Source organism: Geotrypetes seraphini, chromosome 6, assembly GCF_902459505.1.
Source record: "Geotrypetes seraphini chromosome 6, aGeoSer1.1, whole genome shotgun sequence".
In the NCBI taxonomy this organism is placed as follows: Eukaryota; Metazoa; Chordata; class Amphibia; order Gymnophiona; family Dermophiidae; genus Geotrypetes; species Geotrypetes seraphini.
This window is the reverse complement of record NC_047089.1, coordinates 20,434,592-20,454,880: the sequence shown is the minus strand read 5'-3', so window position 1 is coordinate 20,454,880 and position 20,289 is coordinate 20,434,592. Positions and strand designations below refer to the sequence as shown.

The 20,289-nt window shown below is 44.0% G+C and overlaps 1 protein-coding gene across 1 annotated transcript in view; it reads left to right on the top strand.

The window, feature by feature from the left end:
- The window catches only part of DLG2 (discs large MAGUK scaffold protein 2), a 1,272,293-nt gene that overhangs the window by 1,123,308 nt on the left and 128,696 nt on the right, over positions 1 to 20,289 (top strand). Inside the window, exon 17 of the mRNA XM_033948577.1 lies at positions 17,247 to 17,423. Coding sequence (XP_033804468.1) covers positions 17,247 to 17,423 — 177 coding nt within the window. The remainder of the gene's footprint in view (positions 1 to 17,246; positions 17,424 to 20,289) is intronic.

Genomic DNA, 20,289 nt, shown 5'->3' with positions numbered 1-20,289 from the left:
ATGCCCATTTGTAGGGGTGAACATTTCATGAAATTTTTTAACGGAATGTTTTAATGGTTGAATTGTGATGTGTGTGTAGATTAAATGATTTATTTAATAGTATTTATAGATTGAATATTTAATAAATGGTGAAACAATTTGAAAAAAAAAGGAGGTAATTAGCTTCTTTGTTTGAATACATAGGGCTCCTTTTACGAAGGCGCGTTAGTGGGTGTAATGCGCGTGACTTATCATCACACGCTAAGCCCCGCGCTATTCCAAAAGCTACCGCTTAAAAGGAGGCGGTAGCGGCTAGCGCGTCCGGCGGTTTAGCGCGCGGTATTACGCACGTTAAACTGCTAACGCGCCTTCGTAAAAGGAGCCCTTAATTTAAATGCATTGAAAGCTGACCTGCCTGTGGCTCTCGAGGACCGGAATTGCCTATCCCTGCTCTGCTCTATCTGACTCAATTTTTTTGCATGGATAGAAAAGCTTTAGAAGAGAATGTTTTGCTGTAATTTTCTTACACAACTATTCACAAGTTATGCAAGTCGTATTTTTTGTTAAAATACTGCATGAAAACTCCTCATCTTACCATCAATTTTACAGAATTGGAGTGAGGAATTGGGAAGTCAAATTTCACTTATGGATTTTACGCAATCTATTAATAGAATTCCAAAAGTTATCACGGGTTCTATTTGGAGGGAATGTTCATTTAGAGTCTTACATAGAGCTTATTTTTCACAAATTCAAGCTTTTCATGCCGGTTTAATTAATACCCCAATTTGTATTAAGTATAATAAGGATCCTGGTACTTTAGTTCATTCTTTTATTCATGCCCTTTAATTAGGTCATTCTGGTCTGCCATCCTGTTATTTTTAGGCTCATTATGGGGTTGTTCTGTTGTAGATTCATCAAGGGGAGTAATTTTTGGGAATGCTGCGGCTTGTGGGGTTTTTGGTAAAAAGAAGTGTCTCTTATTTCAAAAGGCGTGTATAATAGGACATAAATGTATTATGCAATTTTGGTTATCAAAAGAAGCTCCTAGTTTTTGGCATTGGAGGAATCAATTTCATCGTCTATTATTATTTGAGACTTGAGAAGTTATGCGTTTGGCTAGGAAAATTTGTATGTTTATGGAAATTTGGGGTCCATATATTCAGAATCTTTCAACTAAGGCAAGAAGTTTAATTCTTAATGATTTACATTGAAGCTATGATTATTTATCTAAAATTCCAGTTCTTTACTTTTATTATTCTTTATTTTTGTCAACTTCCATTGGGTTTGGGGGGTTTAGTATGATTCTTTCAATAAAAAAGTTATAAACTAAATTTTGGGGGAGGATAGGGGGGAGAGGTCAATAGGAAAAGGGAAAAGGGGTAGGAATTAGGGGGAGGGTAATGAGAGATGTAATGAGTATTTTGGAAATATATTTTGAAGAAATGAAAGATATTTGATGGAAATTAATATGATGGGTTTGTTGGGAGAGGGGGGCGGGGAAAAGATCCAGAGGCTCATATTTATGTCACCCCAGACCTCCTTGAATCACAATTGGCATCGTCTGCCCATCTCTATTTACAAAAATATTATTTAGCACAGCTCAGAGTTCAGTCTGTAGCTGCAGAAGTTCCTGTATCACAAACAGACCACGACATTTGATGCTTATTGCATTCCTTCAAGGATGGATGCTCGTCTTTATTGCCAAAACATTATTTCTAAAGAGTCAAACTGCACTTCACTTATGCTGAAAATTGATGGCATGTTTTACTGTTACAGACTTGCTTGAAGAGATTGGCCATATAGTTCCATGAACTCTGGTCAATTAAGTGTGGCCAGTCGTTCCTTAGGAGTAAATGATATTGCAAAATCAACATTACAGGTTAATGGAACAGAACGCTCTTGACTGCGCTCCCTGTCTGCTCTGTTAAGCCTGCCACTGATAGTTTATCTTTTTCATTTTAACGTATCTGAAGTGCATCCATTTCGGGTCTTGGAGGCGAGCAGATATAGGACTGGCATAATTGAAGAAGAAGAGGTAATAGACCATTACATCACTCTTTCAGCAGTGGTCATCATGTCACTAATGTGTTGGAAATCAGGAGCTATAAAAGGAGGAAGAATTGTAAACAGGCCAAGACAACTTGCACAAGTGTCAACTGTGTTTACATGTATAGGTCATAGCTAGTCAAATGGAAAGGGCCGTTGATCTGAGTCATAAAATTCCCTTACAAACTTAAGAAAATAAGAATAATTATACTGGGTCAGACTAATGGTCCATCTAGCCCAGTTTCCGGGTTCCACAGTGGCCAGTCAAGGTCACAAGTACCTGGCAGAATCCCAAAGAGTAGCAACATTCTAGAACCCCAAAAAGTAGTAGAGTTCCGGAATCCCAAAGAGTAGCAACATTCTAGAACTCCAAAAAGTAGCAGAGTTCCGGAATCCCAAAGAGTAGCAACATTCCATGCTACCGATCCCAGGCCAAGCAGTGGCTTCCCCCATGTCTGTCTCAATACCGGACTATGAACATTTTCCTCCAGGAACTTGTCCAAATCGGTTTTAGACCCAGCTACATTAAATGCTGTTACTACATTCTCTGTACAAAAATACAAGAAAAAAGGGCTCCTTTATTTTGTAATCATCCTACCCGGGACACGGTGTAATATAGAACAAAAGGGTTTATTGCGGATGTTTCAATAAACCACTAAGAAACTTTCTTAAATGCCTAACTTAGACTAACTTCGGTGTTCCTATCTTAAAGAATATCTATTTCCATTATAGGTTGTTAATGAATATATGAAACATTTCTATTTTCTAAACAAACAGTTTACTTTGGGTTTAGGACAGGCGTATCATAACCAAGGGTGAACAGATCATAGGACCTCCTATAATCTATATATTATTTCAGGTCCACAGCCTGACTTCAGATTTTAATCACCTGCGCCTGTCCCACCTCACCTCCCTCCCTAATTGTGCGTATAATATCTGTGAGATTGCATATGCAAATATGCGCTTAACAAAAATATGTGCTTTAAAAACTGATGAAAATGAACAAATCAATAACACAAACAAAAATCAAAACAGCATATATGTGTGTGAATCTAAATCATCCAACTATATCAAAACAGAGAAAAGGAAGGGGGTGGGTGGGGGGGGATATCTTTTTGGTTTATTTCTTGGTTGAATTGCTGGAAGGAAGGGGAGGGATATTTTTCTTTTGTAATGTTATTCATGGAATTTAAGTGTTTATGTTTATTAATATTTGTATAGTTCATTGTGCTTTGTATTAGTTTTGAAAATTAATAAAGATTTTACAAACAAAAAACAACCAAAAAAAACCCAGAGAAAAAGCAACACTTATCTTAGATGGTAAAATCTATGAACCAGCGCTGGTTGAGGGTATTCAAATCCCAATACCCTCCCATGGGCATTTCAATCCGTACCAGAACAGATGTTCCTCAGGGGAAATTAACCAGCGTTGCTCCTCTAAGACAAAAAAGATTTAAAAGAATTTTATGCATATTAAAAAAATGTAATAAAACAAAATGAAATGAACCCCTTGACTGTAGATGGAAGGAAATGATAAGCTCCGGTTGTATATCTGAGATAAAGGGGTTCAAAGTTGACTTATCGGTATCATGTTCCAGCGAGGTCACTGTTATCTGCCTTGTCAACTCCGCCCCCAAAACGCCCCCAAAATAGCCGGTTGTCAGTTCGGAGCTAACCAGTTATTTTCGGTGGCAGTAACTGGTTTCACAAAACGGTGGTAGCGATTCTTCTGCAGCAAAAGCACTGACGCCATTTGCCTTGGGAGAAGAGCTACCGCGGCCTTGTAAAAAGGATCTTGGGTGTCGCTGTAAATTAGCAATTGCCTCCAAACAGGAGGTTTAAACAATCGTGAGCCATTTTGAATATCAGCTTGTTAATTTTAACACCAGGCTACATAATTATCACTGGATTTGTAGGACAAATTTACCCTCGCGCTAGGCTTTTTTACCGCCGGCCACAGAGGTATTAGCTCTGACACTCATAGGAATTCTATAAACGGCGGAGCTAACACCACTGCGGCCGGCGATTAAAAAGCCTAACGTGGCTTCGTGAAAGGGGGAGGGGTGATCAAATTGCTACCAGAAATGTAAAAAAAAAAAAAAGGCTCATTCTTTTTCAGATTTGTTTTTTGTCCTTTCCTTAATTCTGGCCCGAAGTCAGTTTTGTGGTCTTGCCCAAAGTTTACACACCAATAAAACCACACTGCGTTTTATGTTCTAGGCTTCATTTTTCATGATGAGACACAAAAAAGCCTCTAGGTATCTCAGCTCCAACATAAATGAGGCCAGCGTGCTCTCGTCGTTTTCCCAAGTGGCAGCAGGTGACAGGGAAACATTGGTTGATTGAGAATTTATTACTTACATGAGTTGCGACTTGTCCCTCTAAGGAAAAATGTGAAAAATGGAGCCTCTGGGAAGTTCATCTCCTCGCCTTCCTTTTTCTCTGACATATTACTTTCACATATAATTCATTCTTCTTCTTAAGACATTGAAAAAAAAAAAAAGAACAGCTAGCCCTCCAAAAATAAACCAGAAGAAGGCTGTATTTCTTGGAGAAATGTGAATTTTCATTTAAACAATATTTTTCCAAACACAAGAATGCTAAGAGACACAGAATGTCCCAGATTACTACTAACTTCTTTATTTTATTAAAATCTAATAGGCCAGCTTTTAGCAACAGGGGGCTCCTTTATTGCACGCACATTTTTAGCGTGCACTAACCCCCGCGCTAGCTGAAAAACTACCGCCTACTCAAGAGGAGGCGGTAGCAGCTAGCGCAGCCGGCAAATTAGCGTGTGTAATTATGCGCGTTAAACCGCTAATGTGGCTTTGTAAAAGGAGCCCTTAGAGACCATTTAATCAAGCTGCTTGGTATCTCTTAATCGCTTAAGAGCAGCGATTCTGCCACAAGGTGCCTAACACGTAGCCACGCCCACGCCTAACATGCATAGCGCCTAGTTTTTCGAAGGCCGCCTAAATTTTTTGAGGCGCCTTGTTACAGAATCGCGCTTTCTTGATAGGCGCCTATGTTTCAATCAGTGTTGATTAAAAAGCTTAATTGAGCTTTGTCTTCAATTTAGATAAGCACCTCCGAAATAGTGCCTAACTTTAGGCGCTGGTTACAGAATTTGGGCCTTAATGCCACTTTTTATGCCCTTTGCCACTTCCCTTTGAGGCCATGAAGTGTTCGAGCCAGTCTTGATGCCTTAGAGCAGTGGTTCCCAACCCTGTCCTGGAGGACCACCAGCCAGTCGGGTTTTCGAGATTGCCCTAATGAATATACATGAGAAAGATCTGCATAGAATGGAGGTGACAGGCATGCAGATCTGCCTCATGCATATTCATTAGGGCTATCCTGAAAACCCGACTAGCTGGTGGTCCTCCAGAACAGGGTTTGGGAACCAAGGCCTCAAAGTGCTATTGCAAGTTTGAAGCAAATTTGATGAAAAACGTTTGGAGAACCGCCACTGCTAAGCGTGCAATAGTACATGCCCTATTGACTTTAATGTACCTGAACGATACCAAATAATTCAACTATAAATAGGCTTCTCATTTGAATGGGTCACTAATCAATTAAGGTTTTTTTTACTAAGACGATCTAGCCGATTTAGCATGCGCTAAATGCTAACGCGCCCATTATATTCCATGGACCTGTTACCATTTAGCGCAGCGGTCTCAAACACGCGGCCTGCGGGCCGCATGTGGCTCTCCAGGTTTTATTTGCGGCCCGCAGTCTGGAGGCGATCATTCTCTTCCTTTTGGAGCAGCAGCCGGCTCATTCGTTCAAAGCCGCGGGTTGGCGGCTCCTTGTGCTATCCACTCCTGCATCGGAAGCCTCTCTGATGTCACAACATCAGAGAGGCTTCAGACGCAGGCATGGATCTCACAAGGAGCCACCACCTGCGGCTTTGAACGAACGAGCCGGCTAGACACGCTGCTGCTCCAGTGGCATACCAAGGGGGGGGGGGCGGTCCACTGTTCTCCCTAGAGTGCAGCTCGCAGCTCGTCTAGAGCAGTGGTGCCCAACCTGCTTCCCTTCCCTTCTCACTGCTGCCATCGGGGATCAGGCCGGCACCGTGTTCTTTGATCTCCCTGCTTCTCTTCCCTGTGGGGCCGACCAACTCTCGCGGCCCGACGTCAATTCTGACGTCGAGAGGACGTTCTGGCTAGCCAATCGCTGCCTGGCTGCCCGGAACATCCTTTCCGACGTTAGAATTGACGTCGGGCAGCGAGAGTTGGTCGGCCCCTTGCAGAAGAGAAGCAGGGAGATCTCGGCCTGTTCCCGATAGCGGCAGCGGCAGTAGCCTATTCCGCGGCAGCGGTGGCATGGGGTGGGGACAGGGAGCCAGAAAAAAAAGCAAAAAATGGGGCACGGAGGAAGGAAGGAAGAAAGAAAGAAGGAAGGAGGGGGGACAGGGAACCAGAAACAAAGCAAAAAATGGGGCACGGAGGAAGGAAGGAAGAAAGAAAGAAGGAAGGAGGGGGGACAGGGAACCAGAAACAAATCAAAAAATGGGGCACGGAATCAGAGAAAGACAGACATAGAGAAAGAAAGAAAAAGTTGGGGGAGGGAATGAGGTCTGGATGAGAGGAAGCATATAGGAGGCTGAAAGAAGGGAAGAAGTATTGGATGCACAGTCAGAAGAATAAAGTGCAACCAGAGACTGATGAAATTGCCAAACAAAGGTAGGAAAATGATTTTATTTTCAATTTAGTGATTGAAATGTGTCAGTTTTGAGAAAGAAAAGATATTGAACTTTAAATGTGAGTGCTGAAGAAAAAAACAGAGTACTTGGAGGGCCGCAGAAAAAATAGTTAATGTCTTATTAAAGAAATGACAATTTTGCATGAGATAAACTCTTTATAGTTTATATATCTTTCCTTTTAACTGTTAAAGGAAAGTTTTATAAACTACTAGCTGATTACCCGGCGTTGCCCGGATATTTATTTATCCCAAAATGTCCAACCCCCTACATGTCCCACCCCACTATGTCCCACATGTCCCACCCCCCACGTTATCCCCCCCCACATGTCCCATATGCCCCACCCCCATGTCCCAACCCCCTACCCTCCACATGTCCCAAAGGAATGTCCCTCTCTATGGGGCTGAACTTAGACTTAAACGGCATCGGGAGTGTCGGTATTCATCTCTGCGAGCCCGAAAACTATGGGTTGGACATTAATATCTGTCGCTTGTGATAATTTTAACATATCACCCCCTTCCCACCCCCACAGTATTTTACCCCGTCCCACCTGCACAATATTTTTCCCCAGATAGTAAGTCATATGTGTACCAAGTTTGGTTGAAATCTCTCCATGCGTTTCAGAGTTATGCTGAGTATTCATCTGTGAGCCCGAAAACACTATGGGGTAGATACTAAAATCTGGCATTTTCAATCATTTTTACATATCCCCCCCTTCCCACCCCCACAGTGTTTGTCCTCAGATAGTAAGTAATGTGTATGTCAAGTTTGGTTGAAATCTGTCCATGCATTGAAGAGTTATGCTGGAACATACATACATACATACATACACACACATATATTCAAATTATAATGTGAAATATTTGACAAAATGAATACAATACAACTAAGGCAAAACTTGATTATAAACAACATTTTTAGTTTCACCTCCAGGAGCAAGAACATATAAATTTTTGGGTGAACCCACCCTTGAGCAAGCAACATAGAGTTGTGGGCCGCGAGACCCCCAGAACATATCACCCCAGGTAGTGAGAGATCTGCATACCAAGTTTCGTTCAAATTGGTCAAGCCGTTTTTGAATTACTGTGAGAATGGCAGCTTTTTACATTTTTTCCATTGACATGAATGGGTGAAATCTGATTTTCAGTTTGTAGCTCCGCCCACGTGTGCAGGTGGGCCGCGAGACCCCCAGAACATACCACCCCAGGTAGTGAGGGATCTGCATACCAAGTTTCGTTCAAATCAGTCAAGCCGTTTTTGAATTACTGTGAGAATGGCAGCTTTTTACATTTTTTCCATTGACATGAATGGGTGAAATCTGATTTTCTGTTTGTAGCTCCGCCCACATGTGCAGGTGGGCCGCGAGACCCCCAGAACATATCACCCCAGGTAGTGAGGGATCTGCATACCAAGTTTCGTTCAAATCGGTCAAGCCGTTTTTGCGTGATCGCGGCACATACACACACACATACATACCTCCGATTTTATATATATAGAAGATAAAGAGTTTTACCTCATGCAAAATTGTCATTTCTTTAATAAGACATTAACTATTTTTTTGCGGCCCTCCAAGTACCTACAAATCCAAAATGTGGCCCCGCAAAGGGTTTGAGTTTGAGACCACTGATTTAGCGCATGCTATATCGGTTAGATCGTCTTAGTAAAAAAAAATTCCTTAATCTATATCTCTATTTATTTGGATTTGGCTCACCAGTAGGAACTTAAGTTGTGCTGGTGAGGCTTATGAGGGTCTGATATTGAAATGGATATCTGACAAGGCAGCCCAAACTCATTCAGTTATAAGACGGGAAATACTTTTAAAACCAATAGGAGGAAATTTTTTCTCACTCAGAGAATAGTTAAGCTCTGGAATGCGTTGCCAGAGGTTGTAGTAAGAGCGGATAGCGTAGCTGGTTTTGAGAAAGGTTTGGACAAGTTCCTGGAGGAAAAGTCTATAGTCTGTTATTGAGAAAGACATGGGGGAAGCCACTGTTTGCCCTGGATCGGTAGCATGGAATATTGCTAATCCTTGGGATTCCAGAATCTTGCTATTTTTTTGATTCTGTATGGAATGTTGCTACTCCTTGGATTTTGGCCAAGTACTAGTGACCTGGATTGGCCACCATGGGCTTGATGGACCATTGGTCTGACCTAGTAAGACTATTCTTATGTTCCTTCCATTCTTCTTTATCTCATTTCAATATAAACATTGCTGCATCAGAGGTTCAAATTAGAAGCTGTGAACACTGATGCTTAGCTTATCATTATTTCATGGATGAAGGCTTATTGCAACTAATTATGGCAACGTAATTAAATAGATCATTATTCATCTTTAGATGCATCATTATTAACCTATCATTCATTGAAAATCATAATATAAAAATATATAAATGTTTGCTATTAATACATTCCACTAATAGGGTACAAACACCTACGTCACTCTTTATGTTACAGAAAAAAAATGGCAGGTAGCCATTTGTGTTGATATATTGCGATGGCGTTATGAATCTTAAATCTGCAATAATGCTTTCCAAAAGACAAATATTGCTCTTTTAGTATAATGATAGTCATTTGTGACTAATTATGTACTGAATTGCAGAATTACATGAGAACATAAGAATAGCCCGTCCTCATGGTAGCCAATCCAGGTCACTAGTACCTGGCCAAAATCCAGATAGCAACATTCCATGCTATCGATCCAGAGCAAGCAGAGGCTTCCCCATGTCTTAATATGGATTTTGGACTATGGACTTTTCCTCCAGGAACTTGTCCAAACTTTTCTTAAAACCAGCTACGCTATCTGCTCTTACCATAACCTCTGGCAACGCGTTTCAGAGCTTAACTATTCTCTGAGTGAAAAAATGTTTCCTCCTATTGGTTTTAAAAGTATTTCCCTGTAACTTCATCGCGTGTCCCCTAGTCTTTGTAATTTTTGACGGAGTGAAAAATCGATCCACTTGTACTCATTCTTTTCCACTCAGGATTTTGTAGACTTCAGTCATATCTCCCCTTAGCCGTCTCTTTTCCAAGCTGAAGAGCCCTAACCTTTTTAGTCTTTCCTCTTACGAGAGGAATTTCATCCCCTTTATCATCTTGGTTGCTCTTTGAACCTTTTCTAGTGCCGCTATATCTTTCTTTCAGAGAAGGAGACCAGAACTGAACGCAGTACTCAAGGTAAGGTCGCACCATGGAGCAATACAGAGGTATTATAACATTCTTAGACTTGTTAAACATCCCTTTTCTAATAATTCCTAGCATCCTGTTTGCCTTCTTGGCCGCTGCCACACATTGGGCGGAAGGTTTCATTGCATTGTCTACGATGGCACCCAGATCTTTTTCTTGGACCCTAGCATCCGGTAACTGTGATTTGGGTTATTCTTCCCAATGTGACATCACTTTGCATTTGTCCACATAAAATTTCATCTGCCATTTGGACGCCCAGTCTTCCAAATTCCTAAGGTCCGCCTGCAATTTTTCACAATCCAGATGCGATTTAACAACTTTGAACAGTTTAGTGTTATCTGCAAATTTTTAAAATAAATGTTCAGATGGTGGATGCAAAAAGAGTGACCAAGTTCAAAAATGCATGGGATAGACACAAAGGATCCCTAAATAGAAAGAAGATAGTATCAACACAAAACTCATCAGATCAACAATTATAAATAATATTTATTTCTAATACGTATAAGCAGTGGCGTAGTAAGGGGGGTTTTGGGGACGGACCACCCCAGGCACCATTTTAATAGGGGTGCCAGCACCTCCTCTCCACTCCGCCCTCCCTCTCCTTCCCCGCCCCTCCCCTGCCACATCTCTAACTCTTTGCCGGCCTGGGCAGCATCTCCAGCCTGCTGCTTGTGCCGACCTTGGCTCTTCCTCTGAAGTCACTTCCAGGTCATGGGACCAGGAAGTGACATCTGAGGGAGAGCTGAGGCTAAGTGTGAACAGCAGATTGGAGATAGTGCTTGTGCTGGCAAAGTTAAAGGGGTGTGGGGGAAGGGAAAGCGTGCGGCAGAGGCACAGAAGGAGCAGGGGAGGAGAAGAGGGCGGGGGTGCCGCCGCCCCGAGCTCCTGCTACCCTTGCTACGCTGCTGTGCTTAAATTACAGCCCCAGATGTGGGGAAGTGAAGCTGATTCCGGACAGACTGTGTCCCGTATATGACAAGACAGATCAGGAGCAAGTTTGCGTATTTTATACCACATTCATATCCGCGTAGAGGCCTTGCCTATCGCGCACGGGAGGGGGGGGGTGGAGGGGGGAAGGACATCTTACAGAGGAACTTAGCAAGTAAAATGGATAATTACATGATTGTTGGTTCAACATTGCCTTGCTGATGAGTGTGACTCTTGGGTGGACTGGAGGGACCACTCGGGTCTTTATCTGCCGTCATTTGCTATGTTACTCTGTTACTGAGTATTTTGCAGTAATTTGCCTGTAAGCTCACATTAATCATGTGCTACTTTTCTTTTCGTTATTGATTTGGTAGAGGGTATGCTATGGAGAGGAATGAGCACTGAAGCGTTATCCAACAAGCACATTAGAATTAGCCCCTTGTAGCTAGATAACACGGACTTCTTTAACCCGATTCTATAACCAGCTCATAATAACTGGGTGCTGATTAACGCAGCGCATAGCAGTCTTGAGTAAGGCACCTATTTATGCCAAGGTTTTCTTGACGTAAATACCGGTGCCCTAAGTCCAATTTAGGTGCCTAGATACTAACATATGCCCTTAGCCACGCCTACTTTCTGGTAGGTGCCTCAGTCTAAGTGCCTACCTGGAAGTTGTAGTCGCTACCAAATTAGATGCCTAGGATCGGTGGCGTAGTAAGGGTGGGCGAGGGGGCGGACTGCCCTGGGCGCCAAGTCGGTGGGGGCACCAGCACCTCTCTGCCCCGCCCCACCATGCTATGCTTGTGCCGTCCCTCCCCACCCCCACCCCGTACCTCTGTAGATCTTCGCGAGCGCGAGCAACTTCTACCTGCTGCTCGTGCCAGCCCGGTTCCCCTCTGAATCACTTCCAGGTCACAGGGCCAGGAAGTGACATCAGAAGGACATCCAATCTTGGCGCAAGGAACATGCTGGAGAAAAGCCACTTGCGCTGACGAAGATTTAGAGGTACGGGAGGGAAGGGAGAATGCAAGTGTGGGGTGGAGGGGGCGGGAAGAAGTAGGGGGAGCATGGAAGGAGTTGGGGTGCAGAGAGGAGGGCACGCTCTACCACCCCGTGGGCCTCTTATCCTTACTACGCCACTGCCTATGATCTAATTAATTGATTGTTATGTAATTGCAATTTTTCAATTAATGATGCCGATAATGTCTAATTGAATAATTAAGGGCTCCTTTTACAAAGCTGCAATAGAGGTTTCTACTACAGGCTAGCAATTTAAATACTCCGATGCTCATTGGAAATTTATGAGCGTTGGATCATTTACCTTGCCGGCCCACAGTAGAAATCTCTATCGCGGCTTTTTAAAAGCTAGCGTAAGTTAGGTGCCTAGGTCAGCTATTCTTGCCAATCTAGGCAGCTAACTTTTAAGTGCCTTTTTTAGAATCAGGGCCTTTGCGCCTCCTAAACAGGAGCTGGGAAGTGCTTCCACATTAGTTGGCTTTTTTGGCGAATCCCACTTGCTAATGGAAAAATTTGCATAGGACCTGCAAAACACAACTGTTTAAAAAATTCCCTAAATCATTTAAATCAGAGGTGTCCAACCTGTGGCCCGAGGGCCGCATGCAGCCCCGTGAAGTATTTTGTGCTGTCCCGGTCGAGGGCGATGATGTTTTCCTCTGCTGCACCCGGGTGTTTACCGTCTTGCCAGCTCCCTCCTCTGTCTTGCTGCAGTGTGGCCCCAGAAAAAAATTTTCGGCCAATGCGGCCCAGGGAAGCCAAAAAGTTGGACATCCCTGATTTAAATGGGTGTAGTTGAAGCAGACTATTCAGAAAGGGTTCCCTGAATGATGTAATTTAAAGGATCAATATAACTTGCCATTCCTATGCTTTCAGACAGATTTCCTAGGACATGAGGCTGCCCAGTGGTATAAATTGTTTTCTGAATATTCGAATAAAAAGCCAAAAACAAGTCTTAGAGACATTTGGAGTATTGAGACAAAGCAGCAGATTTCTGCGTCTCAATGGCCACGAATTTGGACTTGGAGGATGAGATGTACAGCTTCAGCGTCTATGAGACAGACATGGTTTTTCTTGTTTCATAGATCTTTTTGGACCCCTGTTAGGTTACAACGGTTGGATAGTTCTAAATCTAATAGATGCTGGCACTGTCATCTTGATGTAGGGACATTGGATCATTTGCTTTATTATTGTCCCTTGATATTCAAATTCTGGAAATCTATTTGGGGTCAAATTATCATGGTTTTGGAAGTTCCATTAACATTATCATATGATATAATTTTGTTTGGAACGATTTTATTGTCAAACAGTGGCGTACCAAGGGGTGGTGGGGCGGGGGGGGGGGGGCGGTCCGCCCCGGGTGCAGCCTTAGGGGGGGGGGTGCACAGCCGGACAGGTCCGGAAAATTCCTGGGCTGCAACGGCACTCAGCGGCATCGGCGCCCCCCCTGCCCCGCGACAGCACTCAAGTTCGGCCTCCTCCCGGCATCAGCAGAACTTCAGATCGGCAACAGGTGCTCAGTCAAAAGCTTCCCCTGACTCAGCTTCCTGTTTACGCCCAGACAGTTCAGTCAGGGGAAGCTTTTGACTGAGCACCTGTTGCCGATCTGAAGTTCTGCTGATGCCGGGAGAAGGAGGCTGAACTTGAGTGCTGTCGCGGGGCAGGGGGGGCGCCGATGCCGCTGAGTGCCGTGGTGGGGGGGGGCCTTGCTGATCTTGTTGCCAAAATCGGAAAGGTGAGGGAGAAAGATGGGCCTGTGGTGGATGGAGAGATTGAGAGAAGGCGACAGATGATGGAAGTGGGGGAAAGAGAGAGAAGGGGCAGATGATGGAAGTGGGGGGAGAGAAGAGGGCAGATGATGAAAGGAGGGGGGAAAGAGAGAGAAGGGGCAGATGATGGAAGTGGAGAGAAGGGGGAGAGAGAAGAGGCAGATGATGGAAGTGGAGAGAAGGGGGAGAGAGAAGAGGGCAGATGATGGAAGTGGGGGAAAGAGAGAGAAGGGGGAGATGATGGAAGTGGGGAGAAGGGGCAGATGATGGAAGTGGGGAGAAGGGGCAGATGATAGAAGTGGGGAGAGAGAAGAGGGCATATGATGGAAGGAGGGGGGAAAGAGAGAGAAAGGGCAGATGATGGAAGTGGAGAGAAGGGGGAGAGAGAAGAGGGCAGATGATGGAAGTGGGGGAAAGGGAGAAGGAGCAGATGATGGAAGTGGAGAGAAGGGAGAGAGAGAAGAGGGCAGAGGATGGAAGGAGGGGATAAATAAAAGGAGGGCACATGATGGGGGAAAAGGATTGAGTTAGAGAAATACTGGAGGGGGTGAGGGAAAGAGGTGGCGAGTTGTAGGTAGACAGTAAAAAAGAAAATTGATGAGGGTAGTAAGAACGTAATCTAGATGGATGCAGAGAATAAATTGAAAAGGAAAATGAGGGAAGAAAGGGATTGCAGAAGAGAGGTGTGGGAGAGGGAAGGAGAGATGCCAGACCAATGGGGGTGAAAAGAGAGATGGAAGAGGGAGGCATACAGTTTCTGGAAGGGGCATAGAAGGAGAGAATATGCCATATAGGGGCAGAGAGATGGCAGACAGTGGATGGAAGGAAGAGACTAACAAGAAGATGAGGAAAGCAGAAACCAGAGAAGACAAAGGTAGAACAAAAATTTTCAATTTATTTATTGCTTTAGGAGACATGTGTCACTGTTTCTGTGGTATTACATTGTATGCAGAGTCCAGCTTCTTGCTGGTTCAATTTAACCTTTGTCTATGTATTTCTATTTTATCCCTGCTTTTACAAAATTGTAGAGCGTTTTTTAGCGCCAGCCGTGGTGGTAGTAGCTCTGATGCTCAGAATTCTATGAGTGGCAGAGCTATTATCACCATGGCTAAAATCCACACTACAGTTTTGTAAAAGGGGGAGGGGATAGTTTGTGACATAGCTGAAGGGGTGGTAAAAGCTGATCTCACCGCTTGTCTGGATAAATTCAACATACTAAGTGACAATCAATCGGGCTTTCGAACAGACCACAGCACCGAAACCATCATAGCAGCCTTAATTGACCACCTGCACACCCTCTTCAGCCTGGGCTCCAGCGCCTTGATCCTTCAACTCGACTTGAGCAGTGCGTTCGACCTAGTAGACCACAACATTCTCCTTGAATGCCTGACCCACATAGGCATCTCCGACCAGGTCCTCAATTGGTTTCGCGGATTCCTACAAAACAGATCCTACAGAGTACTTAAAAACGACTCTTCCTCACCTAGCTGGGTTAACTCCTGCGGGGTGCCGCAGGGCTCCCCCCTGTCCCCCACACTATTTAATATCTACCTCGCCTCCCTGGGTAACCTCCTTCATAAACTCAAACTCAAATTCTTCATCTACGCAGATGACATCACAATAGTCATCCCACTCTCCACAGAACTTCTAGCCTACATCACAAACATACTCAATCAGATAGAACTCTGGATGCTATCCTACAGATTAAAACTAAACCCGGATAAAACAAAATTCTTCCTAGCCTCCCCCAATGAAAAAATCAAAGACTCCACAATCCAGGTGAAAGGTCTGGTCTTCCCCCTCGAACAAACATTAAAAATACTGGGAGTCACTCTAGACAAACATCTATCGCTAGAAAATCACACCGATCTTACTATCAAGAAATGCTTCTAGGTGCTCTGGAAACTGCGCACCATAAAAAAATACTTTGACGACGCCTCTTTCCGCCTTTTAGTACAGTCCTCCGTGCTCAGCGTACTAGGCTATTGCAATGTCATTTATTTGAGCTCCACAAAGAAAACCATGAGGAGACTAAAACTGATCCAGAACACTGCCGTCCGCCTCATATTCGGCCTGAACAAATGGGACTACATCACGCCTTTCTACCACCAACTGCATTGGCTCCCTTTCGAATCCAGAGTCCTATTCAAATTCGCCTGCATCTGCTACAAAACAGTTTTTGGTCTATTACCAAGTTACCTCAATCACCATTTCACTCTGAATCTCACCAACAAGAAATCCCGCAGAATCCAGCTGTTCGTCTTCCCATCCCTAAAATTATGTCACCTCAATATATTTCTCAACAAAACCTTTGCTTACCAGGCGGCTAAGCTGAACCCTTGGCTTGCCCAAATGATACTAGAGGCCCCCTCTTACCTTAGTTTTAGAAAACTTCTCAAAACGCACCTCTTCCGCGAACAGGGCTTTTAATCCCCCTGCCCCCAGCTTCTCCCCTGTCCCACATTCCCCCATTCCTTCTGCTCCTTCTCCTCCCCCCCTCTCCACACTTGGTCTCACTCTCATTATCGCTTACCATCCCTACCTTCTGTCTTATCATTACCTCTGCTAAATCTCAGTCATAGAGTTCCCCACGCCCCCCTCTTCATTGCCTGTAATTTTTTGTTAAAATTCTGTAATTTTGTTAAAATTTTGTAAATCCGTGCGTCATCATGGACCTTAATTAATGAATGTGAACCGCCTAGAACTCGTTGGGTATGGCGGTATACAAGAATAAAATTATTATTATTATTATTATTATATTCCATACTAGGCAAAGGTATTTTTTGTGTTTTGTGTGTTCGAAAGACATGGTTTTCTGTTAGGATTGACGGTGTAGGATTGATCTGTACTAGTCTGGCTTGTTTAGTTTTACAATGGGTGTATTGATGTACTGCTCACTGCAATATGTAAGATGCTGCCTTTTCCTAGGTACTCATGTGTGACGTGTGGCTTGTTACTAAAAATCATGTTTTTCGTACAGATGGGGGAAGGGGTGCCAAAAAATGATGGGCCCCGGATGTCACATATGTTAGGTACGCCACTGCTGTCAAAGAAACCAATTAGTGCAAATTAGAACAAACTACTCCTCATTATGACAGGAGTAGCCATGCAACTAATAATGAAAAATTGGAAAAGCTGGGATAACTTAAATTATAGCTTCTGGTGGGAATCCCTATGTCAGATTTATAAGTTTGAAAACATGAATTCTTTGCAGAGGGGACACCATAGCAAATTTAAAGAAATTTGGGGCCCGTTAACAAAATATTGTAAGTAGTAATATAATTATTATTAGTATTTCCCTTTGAGTCATGAAATATTGTTATACCTATCCAGGAGGGGTGGGGGAGGGGGAGGATTATTTAGTTTATTTGTTAGAGAAGAGTGCAGTAGACTATATTACTGGATTGCTTATGTGTATGCACTTTGTATTTAATGATAAAAATGAATAAAGAATTTGAAACAAACAAAAAAAAAATTCCCTAAATCCTGCCATGGAAGCCCAGGGCTTAATGCGTGGAAAAGTTCCCTGTCAAAATCATGTTAAGCCCAGATCTTAATGTGTTCATGCAAAAGTACTGTAGGACTCCGTGCGATTAAGATGTCCTTTCTCTTCGTTTTCCTGGCAGAGCTATGTTTGACTATGACAAAGTCAAAGACAGCGGCCTCCCAAGTCAAGGACTCAGCTTTAAGTACGGGGACATCCTCCATGTCATCAATGCCTCCGATGACGAATGGTGGCAGGCAAGAAGAGTCACGCCAGAAGGAGACAGCGAGGAAATGGGAGTCATACCGAGCAAAAGAAGGTACATTTGATATCATCTTTCTCTTTCATCATCATTTACACATTTAAAAACATGAGCGTTCCCAAAATATTTTGCATTAATTTTGTAGAAACATAAATGTCTTAAAATGGGTAGCAGATGGCAGAAATACCATCAACAATATAATATTAATAGATTTATTTATATACCGTGATACCTTATGGTTAAATGTGGTTTACAATAAGAGGTAAGAACTACAAAAACACAGTGAATTTGCACCACAAAACACAATACAGTGGTACCTTGGATTACGAGCATAATCCGTTCCAGGAGCATGCTCGTAATCCAAAATGCTCTTTTATCAAAGCGAGTTTCCCCATAGGGGATACGTTCCCACTCCCCCCACACCGAGGCCAGCAGCGCTGCTCCCCCCCCCCCCCCCACGAGAACCAGCATTGCTCCCTCCCGAAGGCCCCCCCGTGAACCGGCACCCTTCCCCCCACGATCCGCACCCCCCCACCGCCACCATCGGGCACCCCCCCGCTGTAACCTGAGGTCCCCCCCAACCCACCCAACCCTCTTCTTACTTTGCTGTAGCCTCACCGGCTGCAGCGACACCGGCACCAGCATGTCCTGTGCGTGGTGCCGGTGCCTGAAGATCTGCTTCCTGTGCTGGGCCTTGAGCATGTGCGCATGCTCAAGGCCTGAGAGTTCACGTCGAATGTGAACTCTCACGTCGAACGTGAACTCTCAAGGCCCAGCACAGGAAGCAGATCTTCAGGCACCGGCACCACGCACAGGACATGCTGGTGCCGGTGCTGTTGCGGAGGCTACAGCAAAGTAAGAAGAGGGTTCGGGTGGGTTGGGGGGATCTCAGGTCACGGCGGGGGGGTGCCCGATGGCGGCAGGGGGGTGAGGATCGCGGGGGGGAGGGTGCCGGTTCGCGGGGGAGGGCTGCTCGCAAATCAAAGCACGCTCGGTTTCTGAGGTGCCGATTTTGCAAATGTTTTGCTCGTCTTGCAAAACACTCGCAAACCGGTGCACTCGTAAACCGAGGTACCACTGTACATTATATATAAAATATAAGATTAAGAAATACTAGGGTTACAAGACGTCCGGATTTCCCTGGACATTTCCTCTTTTAGACACGTGCGTGTGAAATCATAACTGCATCCACGCAAATGTACTCCAGCCCCGACCGAAAGAGATGAGGTTTGGGGTGGGGGCCGAATGAGGTGGTCCCGGGACATGTTCTCCTTATGAGGGGTTCAGACAGCTTTTCAAAACGCGGCATTTTGTCCGGGTATTGAAAAGAAATTGGTAGATTCAAAGGCAATGTTAGGAAATTCTACTTTACGGAGAGGGTAGTGGATGCCTGGAATGCGCTCCCGAGAGAGGTGGTGGAGAGTAAAACTGTGACTGAGTTCAAAGAAGCGTGGGATGAACACAGAAGATTTAGAATCAGAAAATAATATTAAATATTGAACTAGGCCAGTTACTGGGCAGACTTGCACGGTCTGTGTCTGTGTATGGCCGTTTGGTGGAGGATGGGCAGGGAAGGGCTTCAATGGCTGGGAGGGTGTAGATGGGCTGGAGTAAGTCTTAGCAGAGATTTCGGCAGTTGGAACCCAAGCACAGTACCGGGTAAAGCTTTGGATTCTTGCCCAGAAATAGCTAAGAAGAAAAAAATAAAAAAAAATAAAAAATTTAAACTGAATCAGGTTGGGCAGACTGGATGGACCATTCGGGTCTTTATCTGCCGTCATCTACTATGTTACTATGTATCATGGCACCCTGGCATTCTAAGGCTTTCCTGCCTTCTTTTGAGCACTTGTATTGCTAATTATTTATTAGTAAAGTTTTGATTTTGATGCTTGGTTTTTTGAGTATTAATCCCATAATTTCTATGCTACAGTTTGATTTGGCAATCTCTTAATAAGGGGCAAAGTTATCAACTAGGGAAAAATTGCGAATAATTTTGGGGGCCGACTCTGACCCACCCCCGCATGCCTCTCCGACCTTACTTGGTAGTAAGTAGGGCAGTGAAGTAGGGCAGAAGCGATCTTCGAGACTACAACGGGAACTCATGGCAGCCATTTTGATGATGGCTCTGCACGGGGCAGGAGCATAGGAAGATCGCTCCTGCTCCGTGTCACTGCTAAACCACCAGGTAAGGTCCAGGGAGGTTTGGGCAGCCTGCAAAAAGAAGAAAAAAATTGCGAATAACCGAATTCGCGAGTAGGGTAACCACGAATCCAGAGGGAGAGCAGTACATGTAGAAATGTTACACAAAGGAAACACACACGCGCAGTCTTAGTCAGGAAGGAGGCGCTCCAAATGAATGGTCTCTCCTCCTTTTTATTGAGAATCATAGCTTCATTAATTACTTAGTTAATGCTCTACAAAGTTATAATTTCATAATGCATTTACAGTGAGGATTAGACCAAGGTAACTTATTGTTTATCTATTTCATGTGCATCTCAAAGCTACTATCTCACATGACATCTGAATACATAATAACAGTTACAATAAAGTGATTCCCAATGTGTACATTTCTGATATGTCTCAAATCTTTCTATGGTCCAAAGGTTATAATGCATGCTTCTTAAGCTTTCTTGATTAGCCTTAAGTCAGGGTCTGCTTTGGCACATAGGCAAAGTCTGATTGTTGCCCATATAAGGAATGTTTAAACAAGATAAGGAATAAGGGTAAATGTGTGTCAGGTTAATATGTGACAGGATGGGAGGAGAGATGCCTCAGCATTCTATCACAAGGTGCAAACCTTGTCCTTGCTTAGAATGTATACGTGACAGGAGGGAGAGGGAATGAGAAAAAGGGCCTCAGATCCAAACACAGGCTTAGATCTGCACACAGGGCCTAGGTCAGTGTGCCGACCTGACCTGTGTTC